Here is a 16,795-nt window from a genome sequence, read left to right on the forward strand (position 1 = left end):
TTTAGTTATACTAATTTACAAAGTTAATTTCTAGAAAATATCACAACATAACAATAACTAAAATGACTATGGCTCCTACTGGTAACCATTAAAAGAACAAAAAGAAAAGGAACAAAAAGAACAATGCGCAATGGAATAAACAGTTTTTGAGGAATGAAAAGAAAATCTGCAGAAAATGAACTAAATAGTAAATGATAACCAAACAATAAAAATATCTTTTCAAATATATTAAACATTAAATAAATCAAATTCAATAATAATACTAATACTACTTCTAATGTATATACAATTAATTTTACATTTGTTTTTTTTTAACTGTAAATTAACCTACAATACAATTTTAAAGGTAATTTAAAATATTTTTAGTTTTTATTTACGATATAAACATGAGTCTCTTAAATTTATTTTACTATTCATATATAGTTTTCAAATAGCCTTAAGATTAGTTTAACATGAAATTCATATCAAAAATATTTTTTTTCTGTCAATACATTATGAAATTATGAAAGTTATTATATTAGAAAAATGAATATTAATAATAAACTTATTTTTTATTTATTTTAAAATATAAAAACGAGTTTTAATATTTGTTCTTTTTTCTGTTCCATTTGTTCCTCATCAATTTTGGGGAGGAATACTTTTGTTCTATTGTTCCTTATTTTCTTAAGAATATAGAGGAATGTAAAGGAAAAATTATTACTATCAAATGGTAAAAAAAAATTGTGGAACAAAGAGGAATGTCACATTTCTCTTCATTCTTTTCCTAAAATGTGGTCACCAATGCTTATAACAAATATTTCTTACTTCTTCAATACAAATCTTGTAAATCAAATTTTGTTTTTAAAAAAAAAAATATAGTGTAAATTTATAAGCTTCTAATTCAGATTATTATTATGAATCCACAATAATATAGTGAATATAGTGTAAAGTTTTAAATGTTTTATTAGATTGTCAAGAAGTTTTGTATTTGCATATATACAGAAATGTTATTTTACCAAATATAAATAATACTCTCAATGTGAAATATTAATTGAGTCTTTAAAATATCTACTAAACTGTAGAAAAAAAGATACTGGAATTCAATAAGTAGATTCCAAATTTTGAAAAGCGTAAGCAATTTTCAATAGTTCAAAATTATATATTATAATGTATTATCTCAGCTACAAAATAAAGATGAGAGTAATACAAAGTTGGATTTCAAGTTCCGGTTAATACAAACATACTAAATTTTTTAGACATTCTAAAAGAAAAAATTAACGGCCAATGCCCCATTCTTTACACTTGAGTTCTTGAGCTTTCACCTTGTTGCTTGATCACATGGTTTATGTAATAACGTCCAGCAAATTCAGTCCTGTAAATATATAAGTATTTTAAGGAATTTTACTTTAACATCATACATAATTTGATTTCATATACATAATTACATCTTACATAGCCTGGTGATGCTCTAGTCCTTCGAATTTTGGTTTTATGAAGATCTTCGAAGAGTCCAAGGTGTTTTCAAGACATGGTGCACCTATGGAGATTTAGAATTTTAGGTGAATTTATTGATTACATTATGATGATTATATCAGAAAAACTTATGTTACATACCTTCATATTCACCAACCCTCATAAACCGCATTACACAGAACACATGTTCGGATTTGTATATGAGATGGCACCCGCTTGATTGCCATATGGTCCTGAATTGAGAAGCGTAGTTGTCTTTGAGACGACACTTCACAGTCTCACACCTACATGTTCATCAAATCAATAAAAATCTTAAGAGGGACAACTTTAAAATGTAACAGTCATAAAGGTAGAGTAAATATCTTTTACCTGCCATTCAACAACATGCGAACAACTTCATTAATATCAATGATACTCGCAGGGCTTCTTCTATCTTCCACATCCATTATACACGCACTAACATCTAATTTGAGGAAAAGACATAATTTAGTTTTACAAAGTGTTTCTAATCTATTTTTGGTAAAGTGTTAGTCGTTCTTTTTTATGTGAAGGACCAATACACAAAGTTCCATAAATCCTAAAAAAAATCTAATTTTCTGAACACAAAGATACCCATTAAGTATATTGACGGATTGTTCCAAAATAATATAAAATCTATTAAAGAAATTTTTACCGAAAGAGATGGGATGATCTATTCTTCCACGTTTTATGTCATCCAAATCCTCGAACCGAAAGTAATTCTTGGGACTCAATGATTCGAGCAGGTACATTGTGGTTTTACCCGTAAATTTAATCTGATAGGGATGATGAGTGTTCCTCTCCTCCACGGTTGGATTGATCACTTTGAAATTTCTAATACTGTACCACTCACCATCGTCTATATATTTAGGAAGGTTAGCGAGTGCATCAGGTAAAGGAGCTTCAATTGTGTCACCCTTCACAGTTTAACAACAATTATGTAAGAAGTCTTATATACAATAACTATTAGAACTCGAAATTTAAGTAAAAATCATTCAACTAACGACTATAACCTTTTCATCCACAAGAAGAAGAACTCGCTTGGTAAAGAACTCTCTGACTCTCCAAGAATGTAAGACCTTGGCGTTGATACACCAATTAGTTCTTCCAGGAAGCAGATCAGCGATATAATCGAATTTCATGATTTTGCTCAAATTAAGTTTTTTTCTTGATTCTTCTCTGTTATCGAAAACAAAAAGGGGATTTTTGATTTGTAAGAATACAAAGAGTCACGACTAAACATTGCGTCTTAATCTTTTTAGTTTCTCACTTTAGTCGGATTATTAAAAATACTAATATTATATAAATTAATATAGTTTTAATATAAGGTTTTGTCACACTTGTATGTAGAAAATATAATTTATGTTAAACTATTGCAGATGTTCTCATGTTTTTATTTTTAAAAACTAAACACTTAGATATTAATATGTAAAAAGGTAATATTATTAAGGGGAAAAACTAAAAATCGGATGTCAATAATATGAAATGAAACGTTATAGTAGATATTAGATGATTAAAAGAAAATCATATATTTTCAAAGACTTCTTTGAAAACCACATTAAGGGTTTTGTTCTGACATTTCCCTTCTTCATTAGTAATGAAAATCTTTAATCCTTTTCTACTTGTCACTCTAGAAAATGCAACGTATAGTTGTCCATGTGTAAATACGGGCTTGGGTAGATACAATCCAACATGTTCCAACGTCTGACCTTGGCTTTTGTTTATAGTGATCACAAATGCAAGAGCAACGGGAAACTGACGACGCCTCATACGAAAGGGAAACTTTGCATCCGGTGGCGACACAAACATCCTAGGGATAAGAACTTTATCGTTGACGTTTCTTTTACCTGTTACAATCCTTGCTTCAATAACATGATTAGCCATTTGAGTGACAATCAATCTCGTACCATTTCATAAACCTCCTTTAGGATCAATATTCCTAAGCAACATGATAGGTGCTCCCTTTTTCAGCGTCAAAACATGGTTAGGTAATCCCGAAACGTGAATACTGTTTAAGAATTCCTGAGTGTATATCATATCGTCGTAAGCACTTGTATCGGAAGTCTTGATGCTGTCTGAACTCAAATACTGTCTCTCTTCCCCAGGATATAATAAAACCAAAATAAGAAACCGTTATATTGAATTTTGTTTGCCAAAAAAAAAATTGCACTCTTAATATACCTGGAAGTTGAGAGAGCATATATTGATTTATTTTATCGACGTCATCATTTCTTGGACTAAGAATAGCTCTTTCGCAAAAGAATTTTGCATCGGTCTTTGTTGCAAATGATGTACCGTATATTTGTTTAACAATTGCTTGTATAGGATTGTCACATGCAGCAATTACTAAATCCTCGGGTATTTCTATTTCGACCTTACCACTGTTAGGTTCGTTGATCTTGCCATCCCCAATATCGAGTAGCCATTTTGAAAACGTAGAGAGAGCATCTGCATCCTGACTATTTTTGGCCTTGCGAAGCCTCATGTTTTGTGTAAGCCGAAGTACTTTACAACTATCCCAAAGCAACGATGAGTTTATAGAAGCTAACACTGTCCCAACTCTACCAGCCTCTGGTACAACCGGTAGAATTTGTCTAAAATCACCCCCTAAAACAAAAACCTTACCTCCAAAGACCCGATCACATTTACTAATATCTCGCATACTCCTATCCAAGGTTTCGAAACAAAATTTGTTCATCATTGGAGCCTCATCCCATATAATGAGCTTTGCTTCTCTAATTAACTCGGAAAGATGTGATTTACCATCTATCGAACATATTGTATATTCGTCCACATGGATGGGTATACCAAATCTGGAATGAGCTGTCCTGCCACCTTCCATAAGTAAAGCAGCTATACCACTCGATGCAACATTAAGAACAATATCACCCCTAGATCGAATATCAGCACCAAGAATACTCCACAAGAATGTTTTTCCAGTTCCACCAAATCCATGAACAAAAAACATACCTCCCTTATTACAATTCATAGCTTCAATAATTTCTAGGTAGACACTTCGTTGTTCATCGGTTGACATACGTAACAACCTCTCTAAATCCTCTCTTTGTTCATTACGCCTGTAGTTTCTCTCATCTATCAGAAACCTATTCTCATTATTATCCATAACAGATTGGTCTGGTTTAGGCATATTCACAATAGTTGACAAAGAGCTTCCATTGGACCGCATAATCATTTAAATCTCAGCTAAGCATAGGTTTGTTATCTGATCCTGACTTAACATTAGACCTGCATTTCAAAGTTTTTTTTTTAAGTTGACATATTTATGATCAGAATAATAATCATAGACATTCGTCTACATCAATATAACTTTATATTTTATTATATATATTTTATAAAAAACTATGTATTTACCGTGGTTGTTCGTACGGTTCCTTTGCAAATACAAAATATCTTTGCACAATATATCTTTTGTAGCGACCCAGAGATCGAGAGGCACTGAAAGACTTTTCGAAGCAATAGTATGACAAACAACTTCCTCAGAAACGGCCCAAAACACCACATACTTGCCTCTTTTATAGCTAGAATATATTCTTTGTCGTCATCCAATAATCCCAATGCAAAGCAGGCATCTTTAAATTCCTTGTACAGTTTACCTTTTACCGTCTTAAAAAATCATAACTTGTGGCCCCTGGAACTGTATTAAGTAGAACTCTCAAGTAATACGCCGAGCCTATAGAAGATGGTACATATTTAATTCTGCCTACCGCAAAACTTTTTCTTCTCTTAGATCTTGGTTGCCATATTTTTTTACTATTAATCCACACAAACATGTTGGGAAATTCAGCATAAGTGAGACTTCTACCTTCCGGTTTTTTTTATTGCATTCCATTCAGGCCAACAGTTTAGATCTTCTGGCTGAACGCTTCATAACATCTGCAATAGGATCATCTTCGTTGTAAACTACTAATTCCTGTCCAGGAAGATGAAACGGAAGTTTTTCAACGGGGGTAGTACGATAGCAAATCGGAAAAGCCAATATCTGCCAAGCTGCTTCACATGTGGAGACATATCTAATAAAAGAATAAAACTATTAATAAATATTAAATTAATAGGGTTAAATTTATATGAAATTAATAAACAGGCATACCTGCAGTTGTAGAATTTCTTGATTTCATTTTGATCGTCTTCCTCTCCTACGTTAGCTCTAATATAATCCGGCCCTTTGGTAATATACTTGAAAAGATATTTCACTGAACGTGACTGATTACACCACTCAACATTAATATGAGCACGATAACGAATAGACAAATCCCGGTTGTACGGAATTACAAAGCTGTTATCACAATCAAAACCTTTTTTATGCACGAATCTCCCGTTTTTCCTCCGTTTGTATATTGGATAACCAGCGTCGTCGACGACTATGTTTTCCATGAATGGTTTTGGAAAAAATTTAGTGCACTTACCATTATTCATGCAAACACTTCCTCTATTATGAATACCACAAGGTCCATGAATCATAACATCAAAAACAACTTCATATAAGTACTTGTCCAATTCTTTATCAGGAATCTCAGTGCTTATGAATCTATCAATGTCTTCTTGTGTACGCATTTTATAGTCTGGATGCAAGAATAAAATCATGTGTGCATGAGGCAGACCTCTTTTCGGGAATTCTATTGTATACATAGCTGCACACACACACGAAAGCCATTGTTAATAAATTTGGGTTTTAACACGGTAACATATAGAAAGTTGATTAATTAATAATATGAAACATACCAGAATTTATAACACCAAAAGTTTTTTCTTTATTCACTTGCTCCATTAGTCTATCTAGCTTCATCTTAAAGACCCGACAACATATATCTGGTCTATCTTCTTGCTTAAGACCATGCCTTGTTAGATATCGAACGACTTCAGACCATTTGGGGTTGCAAGTAATTATTATGAAAATATTGGAAAAACCATAGTACTTGCAAGTAGCCATCGCGTCTAAATAATGTTGCATCATATAATGTTTTCCACCTGTAAACGATGAAGGAATGTAGATTCTTTTTCCGTGTTCTGCAAGATCTTCGTTTCCTTGATTAACAGCTTCAACTATTTTATCGATTCTTTCCGTCCGTAGTTTGTTTTGGTTCATGGAAATATATTTCAGTCTGTTAGATTCTATGGTTGTGAACGCGTCTACCAAAAATTGCTGATATAATTTCCCCGACATCACAATCGTAGAAGATTCTTGATATCTCTCAAATATTCGGAATGCATAAAATTCTCTCATCGAGACTGTTTTCCTTTTTCGTCCAGCCGTATCTACAAAACCAATGTTAATGCCTAACCTGTAACCATCCTCTCCATATGGAAACAATAATGGATATTGAAGTGGCAAGTAAGCCGGATGGAGTTCACTTATTCTCTGCAGACCGCCGGAACGAATTTCTATAACAATGTCACGCTTGAATACTCCAGGATTGAAATCACCTGGTATTAATCCAGCAACCTCATTGCATATAGGTAGATTATGAGTCCTTGCATCAGCAGTTCTTTTTGCAGGAATTCTTAACCTCAAATCTGTCACAGTATTGGTTAAATCAAATCTTTCTCGAGCCGTCCTAAACGCCTGTACATGCGGATTATGATTATCAAGCATCCTTTTCAAAAGTTCTACAGTTGTTTGTCTTATTTTCTCTATAGATCCAGATGTTCTTTGAAGGAAAAAAAAACATTAGCAACACATCAATATAATATTATATTTTTTTAAGCTATGAAACTGACTTGAATGCTTTTATCATGTTAGGGACTTCATTATCTACGTCATGTATATAAAGTTGTAAGAACGTCGGCTTTTCTCCAGTTTCAGGTAAAATATCTCCGATACGATGATAGTTTTCTCCACACATCTGAAAGACGTATGACCCTTTACCATTATTAATAGAATGATTTATTTTCCCACCTAATGACGTGAAGGAAAACATCATATTGTATGATCTTATATTATTATGGAAGTTGTCACTCCTATCATCATGATTATATAACAACGCCGATAATGCATTCGGTGGAGTTTTCAGCTTGGGAAGTTGGACTTTTCCTTTTTTACAGCACATTGCAAAAATCGGTTTCGCCTTCTTTACTCGCTTGTTTAACCGTTCTCCGCACCACATATATGCTCCGCAATTTTCACCTATATACGAAGGATCTCCTTCATCATAATAACCTGATAACATTAGCAACACAAACTTAATTTACCTATATATATATATATATATTTAAAATTATTTCAAAAAGAAAGTTTAGCTTTACGAAAATACCATTTATTTGTAACCCAGATGTTACGACTGTGAATTCACATGTTACATTAGCCGTAGTACGATACTCAGAATAAGATTCATCAATCAAGCTATCAGAATCGCTATCGTTATTTGACTCAGAGTCAGAAACAATAAAACATGCAAAATCTCCATGCATCAGAGGCAATAGCGTAGGAACTACATAGGTGAACACCAAAAAAAAATTATGAATAAAATATTTAGTATATACTATAACATGTGAATATAGAAACGACCTTGCTTGCGTTTTCGAACTTTATTTGATTTAAGAGTTCGCGTTCTTATCATCCTTGCATGTTTTGAGATTACTCCTGAATTAAGTTTATACATTTGAACATTAAATATAAAGTCAAAACATATTTTATTTTATAACAAACTGAATATTAGTTACCCTGTGTATTCACTACATGAATCAGATCCTTCTTTCTCCGTATTGGTAATTTTTCAGATCTCATCGTATGCATACAATCAAAACGTTCTGCGTGCTTTATAAATATATAGAACTTTAGGGCTGTGAAATTCTTAATTTATATGATGTTCAGAGGTATTATCTTTTTACTTCTATAATGATTCTTATTTATTTACACAAACGTATAATAATATCACATAATTTTGTAACATTGACATTTAAATTAACATTTATTCATTTATCTTAACATATATTTATATAATCATAATTAAATTTAGGACAGTATATATATGTTTCTTGTATAAGGGGGAAAATATCATCAATTTCTTTGTTTTTGATTAGATTATGTCGTATCTATGCAAAATAATAGTAACTGGAACATGCTTAGTTCTGATTGTCGTATTTTAACTTATAAATAAAACTATATTTTTTTATTAGCGAATCATAAAATGTAGAGCTTTTTATAAATTATAAATTTATAAATAATAAATAATCATATTCTTATCAACGCAACTAAATATCTGAAGTTTGAAAAAAATAAATATCAAAAGCGTATATTGATTTCAAAATAATTTATAACATAAGAATAATACTATTCTTGCTTTTCAATCTTGATCTTCTTCCTAGTAGTCATGCTATGACCTCTTACGACTTCTTCATTGATTCCAGACAGCTCCCTCTTCGACGAAAGTGATGTTGATTCTTCCGACGTAAGTTGTAGAATTTGTTCAGTTGGTTCTAGTTCTTGGTAATTATCATTAACTTTTCTGTAAGTTTCTTAGCAATTTTATTAAAGATAAGCACATTATGGAATTATAGTAATTAATTTAATCATCTTATAGACTACATTATCAATTTAATATGTTACCTTGACAAACTGGTTTACCATATCCTCTTTTTCCCAAAACTTTTCAACAACATAAGAAGCCTTGTCACTCTTCAAATTATCAGTGGTGATAGAAATCTTAAAGAGCTTGGTCTTCCCGATTAGAGCAGAAAGAGAAACGGGCATGATGTTCAGATCGTCCTGTCCATTGTTTCAAATTTGTAAGAAAAGTGCATGTTACTATAGATTCCTAGAAATTTATATTCTGGTAGAAAGTACATTGTCTATCCTGTTAGAACGTACCTCGGTTATTTGAGAAACCAATTCATCAGCCTTTTTACCAACAAAAAGCTGGGTTAGACCATAAAAAAAGAGCAGCTTAATCTTTGGAGAACTTCCATACGACACGTGTAGTATGAGTTTATACCTAAAAGACATAGAAGCATTCAAATGATCAACATATTCGCATGAACACAATTCTAATCATATTAAGTAAGTCATACTTGTAATCAACTTGTTTGACATCGTCATCGCAAACACCACAACTATATAGACGTTTTTTCCCCTTGTCAGACTCTAGTGGATATAGTTGAACCTTCTTTCTACATTCTTTGCATGTAATGTAATACCACTTAGGCACTGTCTCGACCGAACAGATCGTTCCAATTGTCACACATGTATGAACCTATATATACAATCATGATTACTATTTTGTAATTGTCATTATTTTGTACGTTGTGTTTAGATTAACAATACCTCGAACGAATATAGGATGTCGTCGATAGTCTTCTTTTCATTTTTCATGAAAAACTCCTGATTCAAAGTTGCTTTTGGCTGTATATTCTTCGCTTCATCCTCATTGTGAACCAACTCAACAACGCTAGTGTTTGGCATCCATAAAAAAAATAAAAGATAAGAATGTGAATACGATTAGTCATGTCTAGTGTCTAATTGATGCTCTAGAAAACTAAATACATTTGTTGGAATTTTTCGACTTCGGGTATTGACGGATTCAAGTGGATATCTGTGGTGTTGAATGCGTTTGATACACTGTAATTGCCTGCGAAATAATTTTTTAATTATCCAGAAGATGATAATTCAACTAATTAAATCACTGTACAGTTAACGACTAAATATCATCTAAAAAATTACCTTTCCACTCTTTCAAACATGCAAATCTAATCACACACACAACAACCGAGTCTTTGTGTTCTTTTATAGAAGTTTCAAAGGTTCTAGCAAGATCACCCCATATCGTACAACCTAATCGGTCACCACTGTAAAGACAAAGTTTAAGTTAGTATCTTCTATAAAATATTCGTAGTTTATTTTTATTTTTTTTAAAAACAGACATTAAATCTTGTAAGTCAAAACTTATCTTCACATTGTCCTTTTCCTTAGTTTTTACGTTATCAAGAGAACCAACACCAGCAATTTGACCAACCACATCTAAAAACATAACAATATTAGTTACTAATCAACAACCGAGTATATATATACACGAGTTTCACTACTTACCAAACAATACTTGTTTATCTATTTTTCCAGCCAAGATAGTTGGAAATTATTGAAAGTATTTTTCAGGAACTCGTGCCGGAAAATCATTACATGGTTTAACTGTGGTGGTTCTATAGAACACTAACTTAAATCCCAAAGCACTTGTCCTGTAATCACCGTCATAATCCACCAAACTGAAAGTATCGATTATTTTCGAATCACCAACTTGGATCTGGTTTTGAAACTTCTTCACCAATGCATCCTCAATAGACGCGTGAATTCTTGTTCCCATAAATTTAAAGCAGTCATCAATACGTTGGAATCAAAATCGATATTAAGGTGTAGAAAAACTTTAATAAACTATTTAAATTATTGTTAACAAATTTTTTTTTAATAAACTTGAATTAATCGTAACAAACCTCCTCATCAACTAAAACCATCTGCAGTGATTTGAATGCTTTCCAAAGTCTTATCACACAAACCCTGATCTTGTAGTGATCCAGAGCATGATTGATCTCGTTAATGTTAAGATAGGGAGAGATATTGACTTGTTTGGAGGCCATAATGAATATTTTGATTATTAAAACGAATCTCTGAATTGTAGAAAATGTTTCAATATGTATCACTATATATAGAGTATCCAATTGTTAATTTTTACATATATAATTAATATGATTATATTGAAATTTGAGTTTATCTTCCTTTTTAGAATCATTATAATAATTATCATATTAAAACTATGTCAATATAACATTTTCAGACAATAAGCATATAAGTTTTAAGGATATTTTACTTATAAGATAATTGTAATATTTCATTAACATTTTTGTAAGTATATTATGATGATAATGAATCATTTTCTTCCAAATTACCTTTCCATTTTTCTATAATAATCGTGTAAATATAATATAACCAAATTCGATCAAGAAATATTTAAAATATTTTATTAATTTAATAAGTATATATTCTATATCTATATTATGGAATTTAGTTAGACGTGAATTGAAATAAATTTTGATCATCCTTTCATTATGAATAATATCTTTGAATATCTATTTATAACTATATAATATCTATTTATAAATAGTATAATTAAATATCTATAGTACAATTTGTAAATTTGGAATTTTATACGTATCAATAAATATATGATATTTTAAATGTCTAAAAAATATTTGTAAATCCTAGTCCAAACCGAACACCATAAAGCTTACAATTATTGAACAATTGTATATCAAATCTAAAAGGTAAAAAACTTAAAAATTATAAAAAAAAAAATCAAGAATTCATGTCAATTAAAAGCCAATAAACTTCAAAACTATAAAAAATCAGGATTCCAAATCATCAAAGGCATCCCTCAACTGTGTGACCTGCGGACATGGTGGATTTATCATCATTCTCGTACAAATATGCACCGTGGTCACCATGATTGAATCTATAAAAAGAAAAATGTAAATTTTTATATTAAACCATTTATCGAAACATATAGATATAAAATTATGCTAAAACTTGATTTCTCTCAATTCTTGCAAAGCGTATGACACATATGATATCACCAACACAATGTATCCACTCATTAAAGAAATCGTTCGCATAAGGTTTTGGTAATCGGCATGACAATCGATCATCCCTACATTAAAAATTTTAGGATTTAGTCAAAGTGTCACAACATAATGTTGGTTTAATGAATTTTAAAAACATACTCGATATTTTCCAAATCAACGAACAACTCATTCCATTCTTTGTCGGGAGGAACTTCCTCAAAGAGATTTCCAACCCGCAATACTCTTATGATGATATCTACATCATTTATAAATTTACAATCAATTATTTTTTTCCAAATTTAAAATCTATATAATATTATCGTTTCCCTCACCAACACAATAAGCAAAGTCTAAATAACCACTTTTGATATCATTAAATGATACAAAAGAGAAGAATTGACTTGAAGAAAAAGCAACAATCTTTCTAAACCATGTTATGGTTTCCAATCTATCATAAAACGATGATCAGTTAGTCTAAAATTCGCGGTAACTCTGCATAGTGAGAAACTTGCCAACATGATCCACTCTCCTTCTTTCAAATTGTTTACAAAAACGTCGCGAAATCTAGGACCCATCAAAGCGTGTATTTTTTGACCCTGCGAGAATGTTTTATTAATATATGTAAAGAACAGCTTAACTTATGAAAAATCTATCGTATAAAAATACCTTTTCATCAACCTAAATCAAATCAGACGAATTGTAGAGAGGATGAACACACTCAAATTTTCTTAGAATCATTACTCTAATTTTCCACTCATGAATGAAAGGATTCAAGTCGTTCAAATCAACAAAATAGTCTTTTTTTCCCGTTTCTATTCTTGATAGCATTGGAAAGTAGGTTAGCCATGATTGCATAAAATGGATTGAAACGAAACGTAAAAAACTAAGTTTTTAAAGCAATTATTTTTATGTATAGAGTTTAGCATGTATTTAAAGGGTTATAAATATATAGGTTTATCTCTCCTTTTTCTTTGAATTTTTTTATCAATAGATAATGTCAATAAGTATAACAATTATATCAGCAAGAATACTTTAATGGTATTTTTTCCAATTATTTGTAATTCGATTATTATAGTTTTCCGTTTATATGTGTATTAACATTTTTTTGATATTCAATAATCATAGTTTACTCTTTATACCCTTTTTTCTTTTGATATTGAGTTATTTTCAGTATCTTTTTGATTTTATCGGTTTAATTCTACGATTCTACTATGATCAAATATATTTTAAATCAAAGCTAAAATTTCATATTTTTCAACTTTACTAAATAGCGGAATACTGCATATTCTTTTCCCCCATAATACATATTGGTAGTAGTGTAATATATGTCAAAACCAATGACATACATAAACTATTACAAATACTTTGATTAAAGTCTAAGTTTTAAATTAAGTTCAAATTCAAGCCATAATAAAATACAAATAGACATGTCCAAATTAACAACATCATAATATTGAAAATTTAAAATCAACCATAGACGACAGAAAACAATAGAAAACATCGGGATCTTCTCACTTCCGGTTGCTTGAACAGCATGCTTCCTCTGAACAATCTTCATCAGATGATTCATCATCAGGCCAGTGACTGAAATAAATAATAGAATTAGGTTTTATAATTCATTTATCGATTACACTAAATTACTATAATTTAATAGGTTAATAACATTACTGTAGATCGCCTGTCTTCATTCCAGCAATTTTATCTTCAAGTATAACCTTCAAACATCGTATTTGAGACATCAAACATTTGATTCCTAGCATAGAATAAGTTAAGTTATTAATAAAATGATAATTTTGTGAGATTAAAAGTGTAATTATTAGTAAGTTAGTATACAATACCTTCGAAAACAGACATCCTCCAGAACAAAAGCGTACACATTACTGGTTCATTACGATAGGTTGGAGAGAAAGTAATTTTCTCCCATTCCTTAATAAATTCAACAGAAGTCCCGCCAACTGCAACACATTCGATCTCTTCCCCACTTTTAGTTTTTTTTTTAAAGTAAAAAGCAAAAAAACAATAATGTAGTTGTTAGACAACACTTAAATAAAATAAGAAAGAATACTATAAGTACTCTTGATAGTTTAACATATTATCTTACATTATGTCAAGAACGGTAAATGTCACAACTTGATTACTGGACGTGTAGCCATTTTGACGATTGAGGAAATCGATCGTCCGAGGCTCATTTACATGCAACACCATTCCACATAAATCTGACATAAAAAGGGATAATTTTTATAAAATAGAATGTTAATCCCTAAATTATCTAAAATTTAGAATCAAATTATATATTGAAGACTTATAAAAGATTACTTGCATATAAGAACTTACCAACACAAGAGTTCTTCTCATCAGGTGAAAAATTCTGGATCATTGATGAATCAATAAGATGGTAAAAATTGTCAGTGCTTCTCGGAGGTATTGGAATCATATCTGTTTGGTCTATGAACTTGATTTCAAACGGATTGTTAGAGTTTCTAAGTTATCGTCGGCCTTTAATTACTCTAAATCCTGAAAGCACGTACCAGCCTCCTTCTTTAATCTTATCACAAAACTTTTCTAGATATAGAGCAACTTCTATTTTGGCATCAATCCTTTCTCCCTAAAATAAAAATCAACATTATTTCATGTTATCGTTTAATTACTGTTATATGAAAAGAGTTAGAAAACATACCTTTTCGTCTACCAGAATTAAACATTCATGAAAATGTTGCCCATCATTTAAATGTGGTGGCCACTGTCTAAGAATTTTGACAGCAACTCTCGAATTACGTACTGTAGGATTCACATCTCTTACGTACACGACCATTGTTTCTTGTTCTTATTAAGTAGATAGAATAAATAAAGTTACAACGGAGAAAAAAATGGAAATAGTAAGGAAATTTTCATATTTCATATATTTATTCAAAAACAAAGATATGCCGATAGAATTAAATTTTAAAATTTGTGTGGCTTGTATTAAATCTCGTGTATTACACAAGGAAAGCTGCATGTGTTACTGATTGATAAGAATGAACAATAATTTGTTTGTTTTCAAGATTTCTGTAATTGGTTTGTTGAAAATCTGATGTTTGAATCAAAACACTATGTTTGGAATTTTCTCCTTGGATGCTGAACTTTATTAGTGTCATGCATTGGCTATATCGTATTATTTTTTAAAAATTGTTTCTCCTTATTTGAAGACTACATAAACTTTTATAATCAAAATTTCTTAAAATTCTATATGTCGACATTTGCAATCAACATTAAAATAATAACAAAATGCTGAAATTATATTTATAAAACAAATATTTAAGCTCATGTCTATTGACCATAAAAAAAAAATCATGTCTTTGTGGAAAAGCAAATAACATTAGTTTTTCTAAAAGTTAAAACCAACACATAGTAATCAAACGGGGATTCGATGCTTGTCAAAAGAATCTTCAACAGCAGGATGAATATAGGATCCAAGTGTATCACTGTAGACAATAAAGAGTTCCGATCAGTTCTATTCAACAACTAACTACTAAAATTAATAAGTAAGATTTGTTATTTACCTCAAGTCCATAACGAAATGACAGTTGGTATCATCCAAATCCTCAATTTTGGACTTTCCATGATCAACGAAATTGTACATAAACGTTATTAAAAATTTAAATATAACTTTATATATGTCCACATACTATTTTTTTTTTTTGATTGATAATGATTCGATGCTAGAATTTAACTTACATGTACATGTACTATGAATATTCTCCACCCTTTGGATCCTCAATTATGTCCGAACATCCATCACCGTTGGTTAGGAGAACATTATCATCTAACGTTACCAATTATAGTAAAACGAATAGAAATCGTTAATAATTTCTTAATCACAATTAACAGCTTTAAGTTTAAACGAACAATAAATTCAAATATGTCATTACCTCCACATTTGATTCCTTTCCACATTTTGAACAGACAAAGTCTCTTCCCGTTACCCACCTTGAACCGTTTGAACATATGATTGGCATAACATCCTGTTGCAAAGCAGTCAAGTACATATCCTCTTGAAAAAAATAAAAGGTCATTCAACGTATTGTGCCAAGTACATATTTCTATATTTCTTATATATTAAAGATACACGTGCATGCAATGATATTTGAACTTACTCAATTGACATGATTTTGAACCTAATGTAGTGTTCCATCATACTCCAACGATCAGCAATGTCTTCTTGTTTAAAACTCTTGATTTCCCCCATATTAGTGATGTATCCAATCAAATCAACCGCATAAAAACTCTTAAATATGTATTATAAGAAACAAATTAAAGTTTACTTTAACAATCCATTATAAACTAAAACTTACCGTAAGGCCAACGTCCATGAAAGTCATTATCATAAATACGTTTAAAACCAACGTTATTGAAAGGTTTGCAAATTATAGGATCGCTTGCAAGATTTATTACAGTCTTGTCAGTGAAAAATATCCGATAACCGAGATTAGTTTTCTGGATCTGCTCTTTATCTTCTTTCACTTCGAACCCCTCAATAACATAACTTTGATTCTCTGACATTACAAAATTTGGAAGACCATAGAGTGATGCCCGAATCGTAGCATGTCCAAATGACCCCTAATTCACAGTATAAGTGTAATTAAAATTTTGGAGACGTCAGGATCTTATGCCAATCCGTATATAGGTAGAAACAAAAATTAAAAAATATATATATATATATATATTTTTAAAACGAATAACAATACCTCTTCGTCAACCAAGATTAGTTCTCTCGAAACATCAT

General features: G+C 30.7%; 3 protein-coding genes and 2 pseudogenes across 3 annotated transcripts; all 5 read right to left on the minus strand.

Moving 5' to 3' along the window:
* Positions 1 to 1,427: 1,427 nt before the first annotated feature.
* On the minus strand, positions 1,428 to 2,612 carry LOC104767925 (uncharacterized). Its single transcript, XM_010491888.2, has 5 exons — positions 2,484 to 2,612; positions 2,126 to 2,387; positions 1,822 to 1,915; positions 1,594 to 1,736; positions 1,428 to 1,516 (listed from the first exon to the last, which is right to left on the minus strand). The coding sequence occupies exons 1-5, from the start codon at positions 2,610 to 2,612 to the stop codon at positions 1,428 to 1,430; spliced, it is 717 nt and encodes a 238-aa protein (XP_010490190.2).
* A 382-nt stretch (positions 2,613 to 2,994) lies between these two features.
* On the minus strand, positions 2,995 to 3,507 carry LOC147920664 (uncharacterized; annotated as a pseudogene).
* Positions 3,508 to 3,551: 44 nt separating this feature from the next.
* LOC147920665 (uncharacterized) lies at positions 3,552 to 4,507 on the minus strand. The gene is made up of 2 exons (XM_087501178.1): positions 3,652 to 4,507; positions 3,552 to 3,562 (listed from the first exon to the last, which is right to left on the minus strand). The coding sequence occupies exons 1-2, from the start codon at positions 4,505 to 4,507 to the stop codon at positions 3,552 to 3,554; spliced, it is 867 nt and encodes a 288-aa protein (XP_087357304.1).
* An 813-nt stretch (positions 4,508 to 5,320) lies between these two features.
* On the minus strand, positions 5,321 to 8,212 carry LOC147920666 (uncharacterized). Its single transcript, XM_087501179.1, has 6 exons — positions 8,149 to 8,212; positions 7,740 to 7,916; positions 7,207 to 7,645; positions 6,211 to 7,136; positions 5,579 to 6,119; positions 5,321 to 5,501 (listed from the first exon to the last, which is right to left on the minus strand). The coding sequence occupies exons 1-6, from the start codon at positions 8,210 to 8,212 to the stop codon at positions 5,321 to 5,323; spliced, it is 2,328 nt and encodes a 775-aa protein (XP_087357305.1).
* Positions 8,213 to 8,758: 546 nt separating this feature from the next.
* Positions 8,759 to 10,781, minus strand: LOC147920667 (replication protein A 70 kDa DNA-binding subunit C-like; annotated as a pseudogene).
* Positions 10,782 to 16,795: the final 6,014 nt, after the last annotated feature.

The sequence above is a fragment of the Camelina sativa genome, chromosome 19, assembly GCF_030686135.1.
Source record: "Camelina sativa cultivar CO46 ecotype springtype chromosome 19, ASM3068613v1".
NCBI lineage: Eukaryota > Viridiplantae > Streptophyta > Magnoliopsida > Brassicales > Brassicaceae > Camelina > Camelina sativa.

Excerpts from the sequence above, each read along its gene's own strand:
- LOC147920666 (XM_087501179.1), bottom strand. The coding sequence starts at position 8,212 with ATGAGATCTGAAAAATTACCAATACGGAGAAAGAAGGATCTGATTCAT. Across the intron at positions 7,646-7,739 it reads ATCTGGGTTACAAATAAATG|GTTATTATGATGAAGGAGAT; the intron begins GTATTTTCGTAA and ends TAATGTTATCAG. Across the intron at positions 7,137-7,206 it reads AACATGATAAAAGCATTCAA|AACATCTGGATCTATAGAGA; the intron begins GTCAGTTTCATA and ends TTTCCTTCAAAG.
- LOC147920665 (XM_087501178.1), bottom strand. The coding sequence starts at position 4,507 with ATGTCAACCGATGAACAACGAAGTGTCTACCTAGAAATTATTGAAGCT.
- LOC104767925 (XM_010491888.2), bottom strand. The coding sequence starts at position 2,612 with ATGAAATTCGATTATATCGCTGATCTGCTTCCTGGAAGAACTAATTGG. Across the intron at positions 2,388-2,483 it reads TTCTTCTTGTGGATGAAAAG|GGTGACACAATTGAAGCTCC; the intron begins GTTATAGTCGTT and ends TAAACTGTGAAG. Across the intron at positions 1,737-1,821 it reads CGCATGTTGTTGAATGGCAG|GTGTGAGACTGTGAAGTGTC; the intron begins GTAAAAGATATT and ends ATGAACATGTAG.